This window comes from Actinia tenebrosa, unplaced genomic scaffold, assembly GCF_029948245.1.
Source record: "Actinia tenebrosa isolate PJP-AT-01 unplaced genomic scaffold, QUT_ActTen_1.0 PGA_scaffold16__25_contigs__length_10494907, whole genome shotgun sequence".
In the NCBI taxonomy this organism is placed as follows: Eukaryota; Metazoa; Cnidaria; class Anthozoa; order Actiniaria; family Actiniidae; genus Actinia; species Actinia tenebrosa.
Window position 1 is genome coordinate 7,161,259 of NW_028292576.1, and position 20,853 is coordinate 7,182,111.

General features: G+C 35.7%; 3 protein-coding genes across 3 annotated transcripts; all 3 read right to left on the reverse strand.

Moving 5' to 3' along the window:
- Positions 1-817: 817 nt before the first annotated feature.
- On the reverse strand, positions 818-1,795 carry LOC116287608 (adenosine receptor A3-like). Its single transcript, XM_031694294.2, has one exon. The coding sequence runs from the start codon at positions 1,766-1,768 to the stop codon at positions 818-820; it is 951 nt and encodes a 316-aa protein (XP_031550154.1). The 5' UTR covers positions 1,769-1,795.
- Positions 1,796-5,975: 4,180 nt separating this feature from the next.
- On the reverse strand, positions 5,976-13,013 carry LOC116287607 (cilia- and flagella-associated protein 90). The gene is made up of 5 exons (XM_031694293.2): positions 12,668-13,013; positions 12,523-12,555; positions 9,022-9,153; positions 8,394-8,510; positions 5,976-7,224 (listed from the first exon to the last, which is right to left on the reverse strand). The coding sequence occupies exons 1-5, from the start codon at positions 12,767-12,769 to the stop codon at positions 7,060-7,062; spliced, it is 549 nt and encodes a 182-aa protein (XP_031550153.2). The 5' UTR covers positions 12,770-13,013; the 3' UTR covers positions 5,976-7,059.
- Positions 13,014-13,730: 717 nt separating this feature from the next.
- On the reverse strand, positions 13,731-20,635 carry LOC116287606 (wee1-like protein kinase). The gene is made up of 14 exons (XM_031694292.2): positions 19,916-20,635; positions 19,554-19,617; positions 18,576-18,687; positions 18,373-18,430; positions 17,916-18,037; positions 17,325-17,471; positions 16,753-16,884; positions 16,530-16,615; positions 16,299-16,358; positions 15,678-15,727; positions 15,478-15,535; positions 15,270-15,359; positions 15,111-15,166; positions 13,731-14,565 (listed from the first exon to the last, which is right to left on the reverse strand). The coding sequence occupies exons 1-14, from the start codon at positions 20,461-20,463 to the stop codon at positions 14,442-14,444; spliced, it is 1,707 nt and encodes a 568-aa protein (XP_031550152.2). The 5' UTR covers positions 20,464-20,635; the 3' UTR covers positions 13,731-14,441.
- Between the last annotated feature and the right edge of the window lie 218 nt (positions 20,636-20,853).

Below are 20,853 nucleotides of genomic sequence, written 5' to 3' on the forward strand. Positions count from 1 at the left end.
CATTTCTCAGCGCTTCCTTCGCAACGGTGCAACAAAGTGGACTACGCTAATTTTACTGCGGACTTCCCCTGGAACCAAGCCTACAATCCATTGTCTGCTACTCTTTGTTGCATTTGATTCTACTTCTGCACAAAATAGAGCTGAGCGAATAGTAGATCATGCTCAACGTTAAGAAAACGTTATTGTTCTTGGTTTTGTTGTTCCGAGAACTTTCCGTAGAACCGCCGAACGATATTCCGAATAGTAAATCATGCTTAACGTTAAAAAAACGTTATTGTTCGACACTGGTGAAAAACGCACTGCGCACGCTCGGAGATGGCATAGCGTAACTAAGGGCAACTTGTGTTTTTGATGCCGATGTTTTGATTGTTTTACAAAATCGCAAAACTTAAGAAAAATGCTGAAAACTTAAGGTTGTCCTTTTCACAATAGCAAGATAATTTCGATAGTGATACACAGCTGATTTATACAAAAAAACTTTTGTTTATACAAAGCAAAAATAATCTTTGAAAATGCCGCCACTCGCGGCCCGACGATTTGCAGATAATCACATGGTCGGATCCTATGTAAAGAAATCCAAAAATATGTGTAAAATTCCAAACCGAATATTCAAAAAATAGCCCTGTCGGTTAAAATAAAACCTACCTTTAGATGTGATCAATTGTTATTGTCCGCCATTTTGTTTTTTCTCCCAACGCATGCGCAGTGCGTTTTTCATCAGTGTCTTATTGTTCTTGGTTTTGTTGTTCCGAGAACTTTCCGTAGAACCGCCGAACGATATTCCGAATAGTAAATCATGCTTAACGTTAAAAAAACGTTATTGTTCTAGGTTTTGTTGTTCCGAGAACTTTCCGTAGAACCGCCGAACGATATTCCGTATTTCTTGAATTCGCAAACAATAAATAATTGGATTGAGCACGCCATTAAACATGACGAAAGATTCAGTTACTGTTAGTAAAAGGCGAATACCTTCAGTACGTTGCTGCCTTACCACAAGAATGATTAATGCTCCAGCATACGGCACATAACACAATAGAAATGCAAGGATGATAAAATCCACGGTATTGATGGTCTTTCTAAATTTGCGCATGTCAAAAGCCTGCTGTGCGGAGTGTTGCTGGGCTCGTATCTGTACCGAGTGTCTGCGAATTACTTGATAAATTTTCCCGAGAAAAAATGCGTTGAGAAGAAGTAGAGAGATAAATATGATAATAACTGTGATAAGAAATGGGAGCCCGAGTGCTAGCATTCTACCAAGACTGATCAGTAAGCCGGAGATCCATATTAAAGCAATAACAGCGAAACAGCGTTTAGTTGTAACAACCTCTTGGTATCGTAGGTGAAGTTGAACGGCAAGGAATCGGTCCGAGGTGATTGCTGACAGTGTGAAAAACGATATCACTGTAAATATTATAGCAGTTGAACTGAATACCTTACCAGTGATACAAAACACTGTCACTCTCCCTGTCAGCTCAGCAAACTTATTGACAGCGTACGTCGGTTGTGACAACAGACCTACCCCAAAGTCAGATACTGCTAATCCGAGAATCAGAAAATATGAGGGCTTTTGAAGAGAAGGTGTTCGCGAGATCGTGTAAATAACGATTAAGTTACAGCAGATGGCTAACACGGCTACCAAAGCATTGATTAGGATAAAACCCTGTAAAATATTTTTGTAATGATAGTCTCGTGGGATGTGAACAAAGTATAGTTGCATTGATGAACAGTTCCATGTCAAAGAATCGAAATACGTGGAATTATTTTTCATTGTAAAAACGGACGAATCAGCGAGCAAAAAAAAAAAAAAAAAAAAAAGGCACCACTGCCAGAAATTGGATGTCAGTTCCTTAAGATGTTTAACTCTTGATTAAGCAAATAAAAGTAGAGATCTGTGTCCCATCTACCAAATGAACCAAACTCAGTGAATATATTTCCAGTGCGCGGACACCAATCGACGTTATCATAGGCGAATAAAAATAAAGAATCTCAGCTTCTACCTTGGGGTTTCGTCTGTATTCATCTAAACGATTTTACTCTCACATTCATGAATGGGCCACCACATATGATCTCGTTATCTTTTTTCTCTTGGCAAAAACGAGTTTAAAAGTGTAAAATCTGAAGTTTCTGTAGTTTCCAAACGTTGGAGTAAACGAAAACAACTAACGCGCAGTGTTTCCACCTTACCTATATCCTTCAAATACCTAATGAAAACATGAATGATGAATTTAGAATGTAATCAATAACCTCGCTGCGTTAGGTTACACCCATCCATCAGGATTTGTTGATTACATGATTGTTAGACTTAGACTTTTAAAGACCGAATTTATTGACATTAGATGTAGATCTTTTTATTACTTTTAAGATGAAACCAGATGTTACGTGCCTTATTATATGGACAGCAGGAAAAACGCAGTTGGAGTATGTTTAGATTCAGAGCTTGAATTGTTTAAATAAAACTCATTATCAAAAGCATTAGAAAGCGGGGGAAGAAAGCAGGAACATGCAGAAAATTCGATTCAAAACTCGAATTCTGATTGGCCTATTCCATATAAGGAACACCCTAATCCAATCAGAATTCGAGTTTCGAATTTTTTATTATTTCGAACCCGGAGTCTTCGTATTCTCAGAAAGGACAACAAATTTCAATATTTGAATAATAAAACCATTAATGGAAGCTAGGGGGTTTGGAAGCCTAGAGCAGGTTTGACTGTAAAACAAGAATATTTAATAACCTTGTCGGTGAAAAAAGCGAATAATCAAAAACCAAGACACGTCCATACCTGTTTGACAGGCAATTCAAGGCACTCTGTTTAAAGATTACATTTACAAAACACGTCGATATAATATTTTCTCAGGCATAACTAAATATTGTCCATCTGATGCGAGCCAATATCGTATTTTTCTGTACAGATATTGACCTTTGCGATTATCTCTAAAATTGGCATTATTGATCATGTCTGGAAAAAAGCGGCTTCATTAATAGCATCAATTATTATCGAGCTTCAAGTATTTTAAAATCAGTTATTCTCTATGTATAGATAATTTTTCTCCTCGCTCGATAAACAGATGCATTGTGGATTAGCTTAGGTATAAGCCAAGAGAAATAGGGGTGATAATTTCAAGTTGTCATCGTCCCATTGATCGGGGATTGAAACATTTTGTTGCTGCGCACTTGTTGGTCACTGAATTGGCGTAAAAATCGTATTAGTGAGAAACAATGTGGCCTCACTGTAGTAGTAGTCCCGTATTTTAACCTAACTTCATTTTGTGATTGGATTTAACAGGAAGATAATGGGAAACCATTTCAAAAATACGGTATATCGCGCCGTGTACGTGCTGTAACTTTCCCACTCATACAGAAACGCCTAACGCCATGACCAACCATTTTTGGCTCAAAAATGAAAGTCCTCCTTCTACATCTACTCCTCTCGAATTCTCCCTCTCTTACTGGTTTGTCAAATGTTTTCCTATCTCACCTCCACCCTACAAGACCCACGTCGATGTCATCCCATCTTTTTAACATCCACGAACGAGTTCTGATAATAAATTTGCTAAATTTGCTAATTTACAGGCAGCGGATAAAGCCAAGACTTGATGGAATGCTTTAAAGCAAAGTCTACTCCCCCTCCCGACCCATCTGGTTAGAATATAACTGCACACATCTTGGCATCTTTGTAAAATCGAAGTAAGAAATTAAACTGCATGGCTATAAAACATCATGTGTAGTGTCAAGATTAAAGCAAATGCCCAAATTCATGGAGGATTATTTCTTCAGGTTGCTACTGGCGCGGCATTACTTTCAACACCAACATTAAGAACAGTATCACTGAACAGCGATGACAGTGACGACGATTTTTCGTTCATTGACCTTTTCGGCGTATCCAAACTCGCTGTTTTATCGGTAAAAAGGTTTAATTCAATCGAGTTAGTGTTTTCCTCTCTATCGGATTCTTCCTGCATGGTGGTATAGTTACCTCGTTTTGTGCATGGTTTGTGGTCCACACTCAGGCAAGGAGAGCGATCGTCGTACTCTGATCTGTTATGTAAATCCTCTGGTAGGTTTACGACTGCGCTAGCACCCATGGTTTGCATCTGGCAAGAATGATTCATGCTTTCATTCGGTGTGATAGTCACTTGTGGAACTCTGTTGAGCTTATTCCTTCGAGCATTTGCCCTTGATGATAATTTCAAGCAGTAATTTAAGCAACAGTAATACATACACCCAACGACGGTGACACTACCACCAATACTGAGTAAAATGTCTCCAATGATTGCACAGTCGATACAAAGATCTTCTGCTATTTTAAACGAACTACCTTGTTGACAAGGACAGCCAATAATGACCAAAAGAAACCCTGGAACGATGGTCAACACGACCAAGAACATCCAAATGCAGCAACAGTTCACGGAGCATGTCACTTCACTGAGAGAATCGGAAGAACTAGCGTAATACCTCGGCATTGCGAGACTCGAAGAGTACACATCTTTCCACCGAAGAGATGTGTCTAAGCGGCGATCGATTTGTGGCTTTCAAGTCAAAATAGATTCTTATATGATTTCGATCTTGCAAGGAAACTCAAGTCTTCAACGCAGAGAAAAGAACGAGATTGTAATCTTAAAACCCGACGGACTGGCGTCACAACTGCCCCCAGACGATTTGGTTTTTTTGCTATTTTACTTTCGGTAAGAGTAATTTTCCATCATTAATCGTTTGGCTATTTATTCTCCTGGGCAGTGGGAAATTGCCTTGAGTTGCGCTTGATGTCAACAATCCGTTTAAAGACATTTAGGGCATTATTTAGTGGTATTTCATCTTTCGACAGGTTGAAAAATAGAAACAGATACTTTTCATTCTGATAAGAAAGAGGTAGATTAAGGTCAAATTCAAAACGCTTAGTGAACACTGGCTGAATATTCTTTGGAATGATAGAAAAAGAAATATTGTCAGGAAATGACAAGATATTTCCATTCTGACCTCCGCAATGATTGAAACAATTTTGATGTACGGGGCATTCTACAGACATGTGTAAACGTAATTATCTTTTTCGAAAAAGGAATTTCAAAGTTCAAAAACGAACCCGTCAAAACAACCTAAAAATGGAAAAAGAACATTGGAAACAAAATCAAAATAGACAGTCGAGCGATATCAATAAAATACTGAATTGAAATGAGATCAGTCTGACAGTTCATTTAACATGACACTAAAAGGTTTTGACTGACAATAATTATCACTAAAATACCTATAGAAGTGAAGTGAAAATATTGATAAAGAGTCGTAATCTCAAATGACTAGCTATTTCTCTTTCACTATATTGAGCAAAATGTTGCCACTACTGTATGAACAAGATAAAAAACGTGGAAATAAAACTCTTTTAACTAAAGATACCTTCCAACATGTCAATTAAACTAGCTGTGGTCTTGGCGGGTTTTCCTTATCTTCGTTATCTTTATATCTTTGTAATTAGTTTTAATTCTGACTTTTAAGGGTATTGATACTTCAACTGCCCCAGCTCCGCAAGCCTAGTGATTATTTGTTCCTGTGGTCAGACTTTCTGGCAACCTCTAGTTTATCAGTAATGGAATCGGAATGGAATATCGGTATCGAAATACACCTACGTGTATGCCTGACTCACTACCAAATAAAGCAATAAAGAATTTATATCGCGAGTGTAGTTTCGTAGAATCAAAGGTATGATCATTATGAAAGGCATATCTGAAATGTCAGAAGTAGCAATTGATGATTTTCACGGCGGCCATGTTGGAGGAACTTAACAAAACAATTCTCAATGAATTATTTTATTATATCCTCCAACATGGCCGCCGTGTCTTTTGTTATTTAATTCTCTTGGGAATGGTTGAAAACCATCAATATTGATGTGAAACACATACTGAAAATATCATTAGCAATATATTCTTTTTAGACATGTTGGAGTAGACTGCGGGCGACACATCCAGACAAAACTAAGAAATGTAAATTAGATTTAGAAAATAAATTTAATGTTTTAAATTATTTCGATTTTTTACAATAACAAATTTATCTTAAAAAGACATAATCATTAACTTGCAAAGCTTTAATTCTAATTTTAGCAAGGTATAAAACTACGTAAATTCCAGATATTTGAATTTGTGGCATTGGACCTCCTGACTGAACCAGTTAAAATCCAGTGGAATTAATGTGAATAGCTGCGTTGTGATTTTGTATGAGAAATGGGAAATAGGAAAAGAAGGAACAGAGGAGAAGGGGGACAAGAAGGAAAACAGAAAGAGATTCGCCATTTTCAAATTCCCACAATGTGAAGTGAAAACTTTAAATTAGACGTCATACACGACTATCAAAAATGGCCGCCAAACTCGGGGACAATTGAATGGAAGCGAGGTCAGTAAGGCCTAATTAGTAAACAAAGTCTACACAGTACGATATTTTGTGTCAAAGTCATTCATCTCACCAATTCGAGTTCTTTTAAGCGTCTATTGAAGTAAGGGTGAAGTCGTGTATTAGATAGCGAAGGGTATTACGGGGAAGTGAAAATGGCGAATAAAGGAAAGAGAAGAAAGGGAGAAAGTTGAAAAGGGAAAATAACAGAAGAATAGCTAGTGTCAGGGGTAACCTATGTCTAAAATCTTGATAAAACCTTAAAAATTCGCCAATGCCTTCTATGCGCAACAACATTCTAATGACTATATCTTTGGCACTGATGGCAGAAATTCGAACGGGTGGGGGGATGGGAGGGTAGAAATGTTTATCGAAAGTTTGAGAAATCATGTAATGAACACTTCTATAAATCCCTGGAGTGCCACTGTTTTCCTATGTACGACTAACTTAAATGCTATAGGTGCCTGCTTAAAGAACTTTTGAAAGTCGATATAATGTCATCAAAGGCACTGCAAAGCGCCACTATTCAGTAACCCTCGCTTTTCAATCGTTTTGACGCAACACATTCTCCACCCCTCCCACCCTAAGTCATTTTGACCAGCTAGTCATTGAGTCCGCTGCCTCATGGTTTTCGTAAGAATAGCTACCTAGTCTTACCTGTCTACTTATGATAAATATAGGCTAGGTTAATGAAGATCAGGATCGTTCGATATCAGGGTGCCATTGAGTCTTAAGAAGTCTTTCTTGCATAGTTCAACTCGTACGTGCTTTCGGTCTTGGAATTCTAAAGGACGGCGGGAAGGATGGCCATAAACAGATGATGAGAGGGCCGGAACTTTTAAAGCTGTTTCCTACGGTAAAAGAAAAAGAAAACGGACATATCTGGTTAAGATAACGTCATATACTTAGTCTCGTTTTATGTTAAGGATGTTCATGGGCATTGTTTGCGCGTATCCTTTTAACGCATGAATTTATCAAAACATTGGAATGGCGTCATCACGTTAAGCGCACGCGCACTAATCATGCATTTTTTTTTAAAATCTTACGATGGGATTTTTTTTTTTTAATTTAAACATATTGACTCTCTGTGTTCTCTCCAAGAGCTAAGCTCATCGTGGGAGATTACACAGTTAACAGTAATTACAAGGTTTCTGGAGTTTTAGGAAAAAGAAAAAATAAATAAATAAATAAATAAGTATAACATGTTAACAAGAGAAAAAAAAAACAAGAAAAAAAAACATATAAATATATAGAAAAAGTACAATGGAGATTACATCGTGGGAGATTACATGTAATGATTAGAAAGAATAAAAAAGAAAGAATAAAAAAGAAACAATAAAAAAGAAAGAAAAAGTACAATGGAAAAAATATATATCTACAAAATCAATTAAGCGTTCTTTACTCTATCTAAATCTTTTGGTGTCTACCAAATATTGTTGGACACTCAACAAGAACAATTTTTTGATTTTGCTTCAAAGTTTAATGTGGAGAACCACATAGAAAAATGGGATTTTTTGCCCATGAACGTGTCTTAACGCCTTAAAAGTGCTCCTTCAATGCTTAAATCTAGCAACAGTCATATGGGAACTATTAATACGATTTTTGATTATTAAGCAGATCTGGATTCTAGCAGAATATTTTCTGATCCGCCTTTGACTGTATATAAAAAAAATTCCAGGTAGGGTTTCATGGTCTTAAAACTGTCCATGTCTTCTCTGTATTTCCTAGTTGTCCTTTGAAATCCCGCGGGAATCCTTCCAGTAGTTAGTGTGCGCATTAAAAATAGTAGGAAAATCCATCTCAAGTTTCTTCGTCCATCCAAGGTGCTTCCATCCACCCAAGGTGTATCCATCCACCAAGTTACCCGAGAGTAGACAGCAACTATTATTTTACTAACCATGTTATCCCTGAAGATGCCGGCAGGGGAAGGAAAGGGGGGGGGGGGGGGGGGGTATATGACTAACATCTCATGCAGGGGGGTGGGGGTATAGTTTTATTCAAAATGTCAATCGCACATTACCTCTCGATTCACGTTCAGTCCTCTCGATTTAGCATGCTCACGGTCATCCCTGTGTAATTTCTGATTGTAACCCACCACTACACTGTTTATTCGGTCGTATGTCGAGGGTTTTTCGTGCTGTGAAACAAATTATATTACACGAGTATAAATATATTTGCCATTCAGATACTGGACTAAAGGGAGGGCGAGATTCGACCACGTGAAAATGAGATACGAGACGCACTGCAATAATTTCTTCAAGTATTCAGGAGACAACGGTGTGGCTACGCCCTCAGCTGCCTGCATTATACCTACGAATGCTGCGTGCCTCAGTAATTATCTATTAAAAAACGTGCTAACAAAGGAAAATTTCATATCGTTGTGACTTTTCGCTGATTGAATTCACATCGCCCATGATGTACGTTTTGCTTGGTACGCAACATGAAACAAAACCTTCACTGACCATGTTTTTTTATTCCTAATAGGTGTATCAGTGCTATTAATACCGTCAGTTGGCACAAGACCCCTCCCAAGTCCCTCTCTTCTAGCGCCAAACCTAGCGGAGGTAGCATGGGGCATGCGAGTTAGAGAATATGACTATCGGAAAGTGTTCATCACAGGATGAATTATTTAAGGAAAATAAAAGTACCTTCGTCTTTGCCTTGAAGTAACTCGTATCTTGATTCAAGTCGAGTGGTTCGAGCCTCGTGATTTTCCATGAACTAGACACAGCTTCCTCTCCTTGAGTTACAATGTGATTATTTCGTATGCTTTCCTCTCGCTGAAATATTGAGACAATAATAGTCAGGTATGCTATGGCTTATTAAGAGTCATTGATACCCTGACACAACCTTTGGGCTGATCAAAGCCAGTGCATTGCTAACTCAAAAATTGAGCCCTGAAATATCCTCTGGACTGATCAAAGACAGGACCCCTCAGTCAGGGCATGGCTAACTTTTACACAGATCGAACATTGAAACTACCGGCTCTGGGTTGATCAGTCAGGGCATGGCTAACTTTTACACAGATCGAACATTGAAACTACCGGCTCTGGGTTGATCAGTCAGGGCATGGCTAACTTTTACACAGATCGAACATTGAAACTACCGGCTCTGGGTTGATCAGTCAGGGCATGGCTAACTTAGAGATCAAACAATGATACCACCTCTGATTTGAAATGTCAGTCAGTGTAGGTATTGCAGAGGGAGGACAGAAAACCCGAGAAAATCTCTCGCGGAATTACGAGGAAGAGATCAAACAAAATGGGGGTTCAACATACGGAAATATGACTGTTCGCTGAGAAAAAATTACTAGGAAACAACTTAACACACATTCATCTCTACACAGTTAGGATTACTCTATTCAAAGTTTTGTATGGTTCGATAAATTAGGACCATACTTCCAGACATCGAGTGCTGAACCGTCGTATGGCAGCGCGAAGCATTTACGGCTACGCGGAGATTTCAGCCCCGACAACGCTATCCGTGGATTTACAGACTGATCAGAAAGCTTGGCCGAATCCTAAGGGAGAGGTTAGTTGGCCTCTAGACCGTAGATGATTAACCCCTTGCTATGACCAGCGGACCCAGTATTTCGTTTGTCACTGATGTCTTACTACGCATAGTCATTCTTTCCCATTTGGGATGTGTTTTGAAAACTTTCGCCATGTATATTCATTTACGCGCAAACTCAATACAAAAATCAATACTGAGGTATCATTTTCTTATCCTTTAAGATACTTAAATGCAGCACTTTTAAACATCCATTGAAATGAAAGGATAGTTATGTTACCGGGTAATCAGAGGAGTGTTAAATTAACGTCATAAAAATGAACAAAAACATTGCGAAGCTGACTAAACAACAGTATTTGTTGATACTGAGTTAGTTTGCCTGAAATTGCCTGCACTTCTGCGCCTGTGGAACATTCAGTCATTAACTCGCCACTACTGACAAGTGTAGAGAACAATCAAGGCTGATATCAGCCTGTTTCAAACAGCTCAGTGAACACCCAGTCCTAACGTCTCACTGTGTATACACGAACGATACCATCCGAAAAGCGATAAAACAACATAGATTTTGTTGTGAGCAAAATACAGGTAATCTTTCAAGGCAACAAGCTGCACTTCGACTCAGTGTCGGAATAATACTAGGCTAAGAAACCTTTACCTTCACAGTTTCAACCCATTGGTTTTTCTCTTCCTGTGGGTTATACAGTTTAAGTCCGTACCCAGACATTTTATATCCTTCTCCAGGATAATCACCCATCTTGAAGCTCTTTTAGCAGGGATAAAAGCTGAATACTCGTTAACTTGTCTGACTTCTGACAAATCTACCTCAGAGTGCTAGTTACGGTTGCTATGCGATGAGATACGAATAACTAATTTTCTCTCTCTTGGGGATGCGCTTTTGTTTCGTTTCAATGGAAGTTACTGAAGCGCTACGAATAATAATGCTTAGAAACATAATTAGAGACCATCACAGAGCTTGAAATAATGAATTATATTTGGAAAAATAATTTTTTTCAAAACAGAATTGTTTGTTAAAAATGCGCAAAGAATTCTCTATTTTTGTTAGAGAAATTCCAAGAAAAGAAAATTTCTAAGATGCCTGGAAATAGGTAAATTGGTTCATAGTGAACTTTGACTGGTTATGAATTTAAATTGTCTCATTAACTACAACTTACTCTTTAAATTATTAAAAGTAAGAAGTTCCTTTAAAAAGCTTGTTTACATAGCACCTGGTCATTTAGGTTCCTTTTGTTACAGTCCCTTGTCTCCATATCTTATATAGAGAGGTTATTTACTGGCCAGGAACTCCGGCTATTTCATAAGACTTCTACTTTCATTCAAGATATTTATAAAAAACCTCGAGAAAAATGAGAAAAATGGTACAGATACATTTCTTAGTACAGTACTCCATTTTACTTATCTTTCAACAAATAAAAAAGATATATTGTAAACTTTTTCTTGAAAGAAATTTTTTATCCTCACAAACAAAGGGACAAACCTTCCCTCATGAGCAAATAATGCATATGGGTTCACTGTGGTGAACTATCAGTATTTTTTTCCCTCTAGCTTCATAAAATCTGATTGGAAGAATGGGGGTGATACTGAGAAGACAAGCCACCAAACATGACAATGGCAATACTGTAACTTGCATTCACAGGTAGCCCAATAAGTTATGTCAAACTAGTCTTAAACAGTTTCTACGGATTACTCCACAGCTTTGAGCTCTCAGTTTCTGAGGGTTAACAACAATTTTGCGTAGATTATTTATTTGTTCCAGTGAAATTCCATGGAATTTCATCCAATGAAATCCCATCGAATTTCAAAGTGTTTGTATTGTTGAAGTTATGCATTCTTTACTTCATCATTGGTAACTGTGAATATTTAGACACTGATACAAGGCTAGCCCTGAGTAGATGAGTCTCCCATCAAGCAACCCTTTCTTGATTACAGACTCATTTACTCAAGGTTAGCTCTAACCCTAACCCCCCTCCCTCCACCCTCAGTATAAATGTTGAAAACTCCCTTTAAATACAATTCTCATGAAATTGAAATTTATATATCTATGCCAAAATATCAGATCAAACTATCAAAATATCAGAACAAACAGTTAGGAATAAACTGAAAAATATATACATGAATGTAAAGCATAAGTTAGATTTACCATAGCAACAACAGAATGTTTAACAAAAATAATAATATTCAATATAAACTTTACTGTAAAGAATTACAGACTAACTAAAGATAATCCGCTCACGTTTATCCTTAGTATTTAAATCTTAAAGTCATACTCCAGAGACTCGAAATTTTCAAGCTAAGCTTACGTAAATGTTATGAGAGGAAACACACAAGAAATAAGCTAAAAAAAAACCAAAACTGTTTAAAGGAAATAACAAATAACAGTCTACCCAAAACCACAACTGTTCAGGGATTTCTTAATTATATCTTAGTATTTTTCTATTCAAAGCAAAAATAATATATATATTTTTTTTACAATAACACACTGATATTGATGTTTGTAAGTCTTAATTGAAATCCTACGTCCCATCGAGTTCGTGATTATTTTTATTGTTCATAATCTGAGAGCATATCACCTCCTTAAAATTCAATAAGTAGGAGTTAAAAACATAAGTTTTGATACTTACTTTCTGTTTTTTCAGCTGATGTTGATTATAAGCCTAAAAAATCACACAATTCAGAGTAAAATTAGTTCAAATTGCATTGAATTAGTGCGGAGCGAGTTCTAATTTGAGCGGGAAGCACTGTTAAATTTTCATTTACAACTCTTACCTTTGAAAGTATTCCAATAGGTTTGAGAGTATCAAGAGCTTCTTGAACTTCTTCGTCTTTGGGATAATAAGAAAAATTGAATCCTCTAACCATTTCAGACATGATTCTTTCGTGTCGCCTTCAAAATGTCGGCGGTAAACACTTTTTATCTCTCGGTTTTCTTTATGGGCGTTTCCATAGCAATCATATTAATAATTAACTATGAATAGACTCTTAATGTCGGTATTATTCTACTAATCTTCGCCTTTTGATTCACTAAAACCGAAGGACTTGCTCCAATTATAGAATACTTAGTTTTAAGACTCCTAAATCTAAAATGGCGGACGGCAAGAAACCAGCTCGTGCTGAATGAATTTTGGCGCCAAAATAAGACAACCTGCCACCATTCCACCATAGGTAACCCAATTTGTGTTTAGCACTTTCATCAAAGTTTTCGAGATTTTGGTTCCCAAATTTCAAAAGGAGAAATGTATTATTGCTCTGCCCTACAATGTTTTTTTTTTTAAATATTTAAATCTCTAACATGGCCACCTTTCCAGAAAATGTACAATGGATATCCACAGAATTCTAGAAATATTCAAATTGGAATTTAGAGGTTGATTTTTGTAGTAGGAAAATGTAGAATTGAGAAGAAAGAAAATGATGAATGGAAAAGAAAATGCAGAATGGAAAAGAAAGGAAATGGAGAGTAACATTTGACACAAGAGAGAACCAACAATCTAATCTAGAATTGATAAAGTGCATTCCATATATCCATGAAAAACTTTGTAAGAAATTGCTTGCTTGCACTAATTCGTATATGGATATGTATATATGGTATGCACTCTAAGAGGCAAGCACTGATGATTAGAAATCATGTAAAAAATCAAAAAAAAATCACATAAGTGAAAAAAATGAAGATATAGAGATATAGTGCTTGGGAACAAGGTTATTCCAGCTGAAAGACCCTTGGAATTAAATTCGGAAAAATTAATTTCCGACCTCCCTGGGAATCAAACCCACGACCTTCGGACCCTAACTGGAAAAAAGGAAAAATGAATTAATACAATATATACATCCAAAATGGTTGAAAAAAGTCTTTATTTACATTAACATTTTATTCATCACTTTCATTTAACAAACTTGGAAATAAAACTTAAATTCAAAAGTTAAAAATTATGATAATTAAAAACTAGAATGAAGAATTTGACTGAAACTCATTTACTGACTAATATTTACAAAATATATGGTTCAACTAAGTAAAGTAAAAATGCCTGAAAAAATGGTTTGCAAAACTGGGGGAAATATTCCCTCTTACTTACAATAATAGTATCTGCAATTCTTAAAAAATGTAGATATTAAAAATCTTACTTATTAAAAAATTACAATTAAAGATAAGTGAAGCTCTTGTGCATCAGGTCTTGACATTTTTGAAAAGCTTAAAAGCAAATATACAGGATACTGCATTGCTTTAAATGCTTTCAGCTTAATCAAAATTTTTCTAAAAAGTTTCTATTGGTAACATTGTGGTTTGTAAGTACCTTGCTAATTTGGTTTATGACCAGGGTTTATAATACATAGTTTATCAATATTGTAAAGTTATAAAAAAATATGCATACTGTACCTACCATACAGATGGGGAAGGAATTTTCTGAAGCATGTTGAGCTGTTCTAAGAAGCCCATATTTTAATATATTTTGGGAGTATGCTGTTAGTTGGGGGGGGTTTCTAGCATCGGACCCACTGCCACCCCGTTATCTCAGTATCCATGGATATTTACTATATTTGAGTGTAGTCACATAATTACACTTAGACTCATGCTTCTGTTAAATTTCTGTCCTATAATACGAGAATTTCTTGCTGTGCTTTTTGGTCCCGTATTCTGCCCGACCATGTTTTGTTGAGCTTGTTTTAGTTCTCTGAAAAAAATAATAACAGATTACTGGAACATCAACACAAACAGTATAACAAACTTCACAACCATCACACTATAGCCATTGCAACTTCAAGTGTCACTATTCTCGTCATCACTACAAGTACTAACAATATAATATTGCTACCACCACAATCATTATCATATTAATCATAACCAAATTGAATCATCATTACATCTAGCGGATTGAATTTTACAAGAATATTTTACATTTCAGACCATGTATCATTCCTTTCAGAATAAGATTCTTTGTTTGATGGATATCCATATTCATGTGTCTTCTCATGTGCAACCGTAAACTGGAGAAACAATACTCTAGGGAATGACATGTATTCTGAAATGGGCAAAACAATACCCATTTCTATTGATAAAAACTGAGGACAGTGTCATGCCAGGACAATGACAAGTGCATTTTTAAAATGGTTTTAATAAACTGCAGATGTCTTCATTACAACTTCAACAACTCTCATCATCATCGACAATCATCATAATCATCATCAGTTCCATCAATGGGATTGAATTTATGCCTACCTGGATAATATTTCATTTTTAAACTTTTCTGTATTTAGTTCTTTCCTCAATTGGGCCTAACAAATGAATAAAGATTTTAATTATATTATATCTTTCATTAACCTGAGAAAATATTCATTACTACAATAAAGCACACTACTATTTTATTGATATTTTTACCTTGGATTTGTTGGCCATGGGACAAAGTACAGGATTCATCATAAGGTTAACTGCCGAGGGTCTTAAAGCAGGTAATGGGTTGACCATAGACTGTAATAAAAAATTTGCACTATATTTAATATATGTATTTATACCTGACCAAACTATTCTTGATTACCTCTGGGGGGAGGAAATAGACATGTTGAAATAATTAACCTAAAGTACTCACCTGGAGTAATTCATTAAATTCTTGTGACACTTGAGAAAGTGGTGGTAAATTGCCTCTTCTACAACAAGCATTCCAAAGAAAAAATTTTTCAAAACAAAAGCCATGAGATAGGTATTAGAATGAAGAGGTTAATCAGAGATTTAGGTGGGATAAGTTACCAATAAAATAAAAGGGGAAAAATTTAGTGTGTGCAGTAATACCTTATATCATGCCATTTTTCGCCATTCTTAGGTAACTCTTCGCCTCCTCCCTTTGAAAAGAATAAGTGCAATTAATTTTTGGCATAATTTTCAATCAAAAAAATACTAACTAAAACAATGAAAAAAATTGACTGACAGAAGAGAGACCCAGATGCCTGGTTTGATGATGCATCTTATTATATGAAAATGGTTAAAATAAAGAACTGGAAGTTCATATTAAACTAAATAGAGGGATAGCTTATGAAAAGTTTGATTCTGAGATGTAATAATTGACGAAGAAAAAAGGAGGGTTGGTAGATACTGTATCAAGAAGATGTACACTAACAAAATAATGAATAGAAACCTTAGGTTTTTATACAAGTTTTGCACATCATCATGTGATAGCTGCCATGACTTGGGAGGCAAACCAATAGAGTTTTTCCCCTGGGAAACTGAATTCTTTCTCAACAGATTCAATTGTTCCTGCCTACTGTCAAGGCTGGTACAAAGCCTCTATTAACCTTATGATTGAACTTTACATCACTCAACCATGAAACAGTGTATGTCCAGTCACACATTGTTGCAAGACTGTAAGACACAATGTCATGTAGATAATATACAGTCATATGACAATTTACTTACCACAAGATACACAGTGAGAGCCAGGGCAAATATATCTGCTTTGGGTAAATTACTATAGTCCTGAGACAAGAAAAGAGTTGAGAGAACTAAATCTATTTATCTGACAGCCAAAATACTTTTTATACTTTTTATTGAAAAATATTTCATAACCCAAATTTAATTATTTCACAAAGTTATAAATTTTTTTAAAAATAATAGGCATCAATCTCAGTATTTAAATGCATTATTTACCTCTTGTAATATTTCATTTGGTAAAAATCGGCAATCTCCTTCTTCGACCTCGGAATTGGTCACTGATGTCACATGACCAAGATCACCTAAATTAACAATCCAAGCACAGCTTCATTTAATATACGTCAATGAAATGTCAAAGCAAAGTAAGGAACCTTGGGTTGTTGTGTTATAAGATTCCACGGGCAACCCAAACAGTTTTATAATAATATTGAACTCTTACCAATTTTATAATAGAGTGATGGTCTCTTGTTTTTTGGTGATCCTTCGCAGTCCTGAATGCCTTCATCATTATTAAATGAATGACCTAGGCAATCATCATCAGCTTCTTTGTTATGAGTTATGAAAATATTGCCTAGGGAAAAAGAGAAATGCTTAGTCTCAGTATAAATCCCAAAAGCAATGATCCAATGGACTAGTTTACCGATACTGAGGCCAACTTGGATTGCAAGGCATTATGGGGCATCAAGGGGGCAAATAAACCTTGGTTACAGTAATGACTTCAATGACCAAAATGTTTTATATTTTCTGTCATCTTTGTTTTGTTTTGCATTTGGCAAGATGGCCACCCTATCATTTGAGTAGTCCATTTATATTATACAGTTGCTCTCAGGGAATAAATAGATGTTGATCAATTATTAACTTAGTGCAAAGACCCTGTTTGGGACTTTGACAACTGGCCAATAAATAAGCATGATTACCGAATGAATTAGGAACCATATTGCCAACCTCTAGCTTAGAAGACATAGCATATTGGTTCAAAACAACTAATTCCTTCATTCGGATGTTATATACCTGGTTTGATATCCATGTGTACTAGGTTAAGAGAATGTATGTACTTGAGACCTTCTGCAAGCTGCAGCAGTAGCATTGTTAGTTCTCCTTCACTCAATAGTATTCCAAGTTTCTTGTTGTTTTCTATGCGATCAGCAAGGCTCCCACCTTCAGAAGTATTCAATATAATTGTTTATAAGAATGCAACACATTAAATATAGCTGAATAACTTGAAAAGAAATAGAAGTATCCATCTTCAAAGTCTTAAAGACTTAGAAACTTACGTTAGTACCTAGTATATAATAATTACTTATAATTATTTATGACATATTTACAGTTAAATACATAAAATGATTTAATGCGCATTATAATCAATAATAAATAAATACATAAATAAATAGGAAACTATAATCCATGTTAATAAATATTCAATAAAATTATATTTCACATAGTAAATGAATTAACTAAAGATAACAAAAGAATAAATAAAGCAAGTGGGAACCCAACCCCTCAAGAAATAAATTTATATAAATATGCATATATAACTATATATATACATGCAGATATATACCACGATACATACATATATATACATATATAAATTGTACTTGCCATCGCAGTATTCATTCTGTATCAACATACGGTCATCTTCTGCCCAGGCAGAGTAATACCTTACTACATGCGGATGAGTACCAAGTACTGCATGAGCATAAACCTCACGCATAGCATTTTGTCTAAAAAATAATAGTAAAAACATTGACTTGATTTAGTATCTCAAATCTAATCACAATGCTAATTCCACCCCAAGGTATCCCATGAAGCACTGCAATTATTTGTTTTGCACTTCTCATATACCAAGTTGTGAAAGACTTCAATCAAGACCTCCAATTAAAATGTTCATTATTTGTTTACTGACTTATATAAAACATTAATATTGGGCATATTTGTTGTAACATTGTTTTTAATTTTTGGAAATATAGTCAAAAGGAGAAAAAAAGAAGGGAAATCGAAAAATCCAATTTTTGAGTGTAGCTTGTAAAATGATGATACAATATACAGCTATACTTACTCATCAACAGACCCAGCAACTGGTTTAAGAGATCTTTTCAAAGCATAAACACATCCATCTAGAAAAAAGTAGAATAAATTTTACTTGAAAATTTTATGCAATTTACAGAATGCAGAATGAATGAACAGATAGAAATTGTTTGAGTTTTCTTTTAACTTTGAAATAATGATAACTGGTATAAAAAGATTAAATGCAATATAAACCTAGTCTGTTGATACACTTGTGTACTGATCCAAACTGCCCTGATCCAATGATACACAGCTCTACAAATTCCTCATGAAATCGTGAAATGTTACTTTCGTGAAGTGCCAGCCTCTGCAGGAACAATGATAATGAGATTTTTTACATGTGTTTATAAATTAGCAAATCTGTCAAGTCTGAAGTACATGTAAATAGGTTCAAAACTCGTGAAGATATGATTTTTGAAATATGAATTTTATAAGTTAACCTTTGCTGGAGTTGAAAATGCCTCTTGACTATTAAAATATTTTCAAATGTGATTGGCTCCAATTATCACATTACAACTTTACAACTTCACAAACTGCTATCATGCAATCGCTACAATATCAAGCACATATCTTGCTTTTCTTGGTTTATTTTACTGGTTAGCATTAAATAGTAACAACAGGACCAAGCGTTGTCTGATTCTCTTCGTTATCATACTCAGAATAAACTTATTTAAATAAATTTAATAATTTTATTTATTTTCACTGGTCCACATCAAACATTCACCAGTTTGAGAATAGTGTTCTATGTTAGCGACAGGCCCTGCATACAGTCCTATTACCATAAAATAATGCAAGCAATTCCATAGTGCAGTTTTCGTATTACTGTGTAAAATTCACGGCACCAAAATGCCCATGATACTGCAAGGGATACACTAGACCAATTACATTGCACAAGAATTTACTCTCCATCCAATCAAATACCCGGAACACGGCACAAACACGGAGCGGACACAGTCACGCCAAGGTCATGGCAATGCCAGACCAATCACATTGCACATGAAAAAAATCAGCCAATCAAAATTCTAGAAAGCATCACTGTCACGGCACATCACGCTTACGGCACTGAGCTTTTCACAGTCATACGATAACTGCTATATCATATGTTTTAACCATTTGAAATTTAACATACACTTGCATTATGCTAAACTATAAATATAGCAAGCTACGATGTACCTTTGCAGGGTTACCAAAGACATTATCATCAGCATCATCGGCATCATCTTCCATCAGGCTTTCCCTGGTATCACAATAAAATGATAAGTATTTCATTCAATCATATGACCTCTGACCTATAAAATTTTGAAAAAAAATTAACGGACAAAACTTAAGATTTCTTTCTCGACCGTGATTATTCAAAATCTATAAATCTGTTCATTTAGGAAAAGTCTAAAGTAGATAAAAACTGTCGTTGAACTGCAGTACCAGCACTTGAAAATAATTATTATTGAAAATAATTCTTATTGATCTGACAGTCTGTACTATTCTAATATGCCGGGTTTTGAGATGAATAAATACATTCATTCATATATAATTACCTGAGTTTTCGCGTTCTCTTGTTGTTGCCGTTGTTTCCAAAGTTTAAATCCGGAGTAAAAGGGTTGACATTCGCCGTTAATCTCGCTTTAGAATTATTACGTGGCTCAGTCTTCGACTGTCTTCCTCCCAGACCTCGCCGAAATCTCGATAACTTACGATTCTCTGCTTTAGTTTCTGGGCTGCCAGAGCAGCTAGACCTCTGAAGTAAACTTCTTGGTGTATGTGGAGTATCGAACAATCTAAGTCCACCAAGAGATGGAGGAGAAAACGGCGGAGTTATCGGACAGTTTTCATCGCATTCCATAAGACTAATCATAGGTGAATCATCATCTTCTTGCATCGAAACATTACGAGAATTCATACCAGGCGGGCTCGAAAAACCAGAGTCCCAGAACTCATCTGTATTATCTGAACCTCTTAAAGTTGTCTTGATAAAAGATTCTTCTCCAGAACTATCGTCTTCATCTAGAGAAATATTGATGTTTTCGTGTTCAGGTCGTTCGTCTACAAATTCTAGCGGTCTTCTACGAAGTCGAGTGAACGCCATTTTTAAACTCGATTTTTTTTCAAGATAACTCCTCTTCTTCCTATTCAAACTTTCACTGTTGCTTAATTAATGTATAAAGTGATGATTTATGATGTTGATTGTATACCAAGGCCCAAGATGATGGAGAATTTGAGGTAAAAAGTCTTACGTTTTGTACGTGACGAGTCCGTTGTTGTAGTTGAGCTGGAATAATTTGGTTCAAGTCAAATACAAACGGACCTTGGAATTCAACCAATCAGAAAACAGGGTTTGATGATATGCAGTCGTCTGGAAATTTTGGCGGGAAAACACAACATGGCCGTGCGCCCGCGTTCTCAATTTCGCAGGTGCACCTTTTAATGTTTTTATGTAGAATATATGAAGATATAAATATAAAATACTGAATAGAGA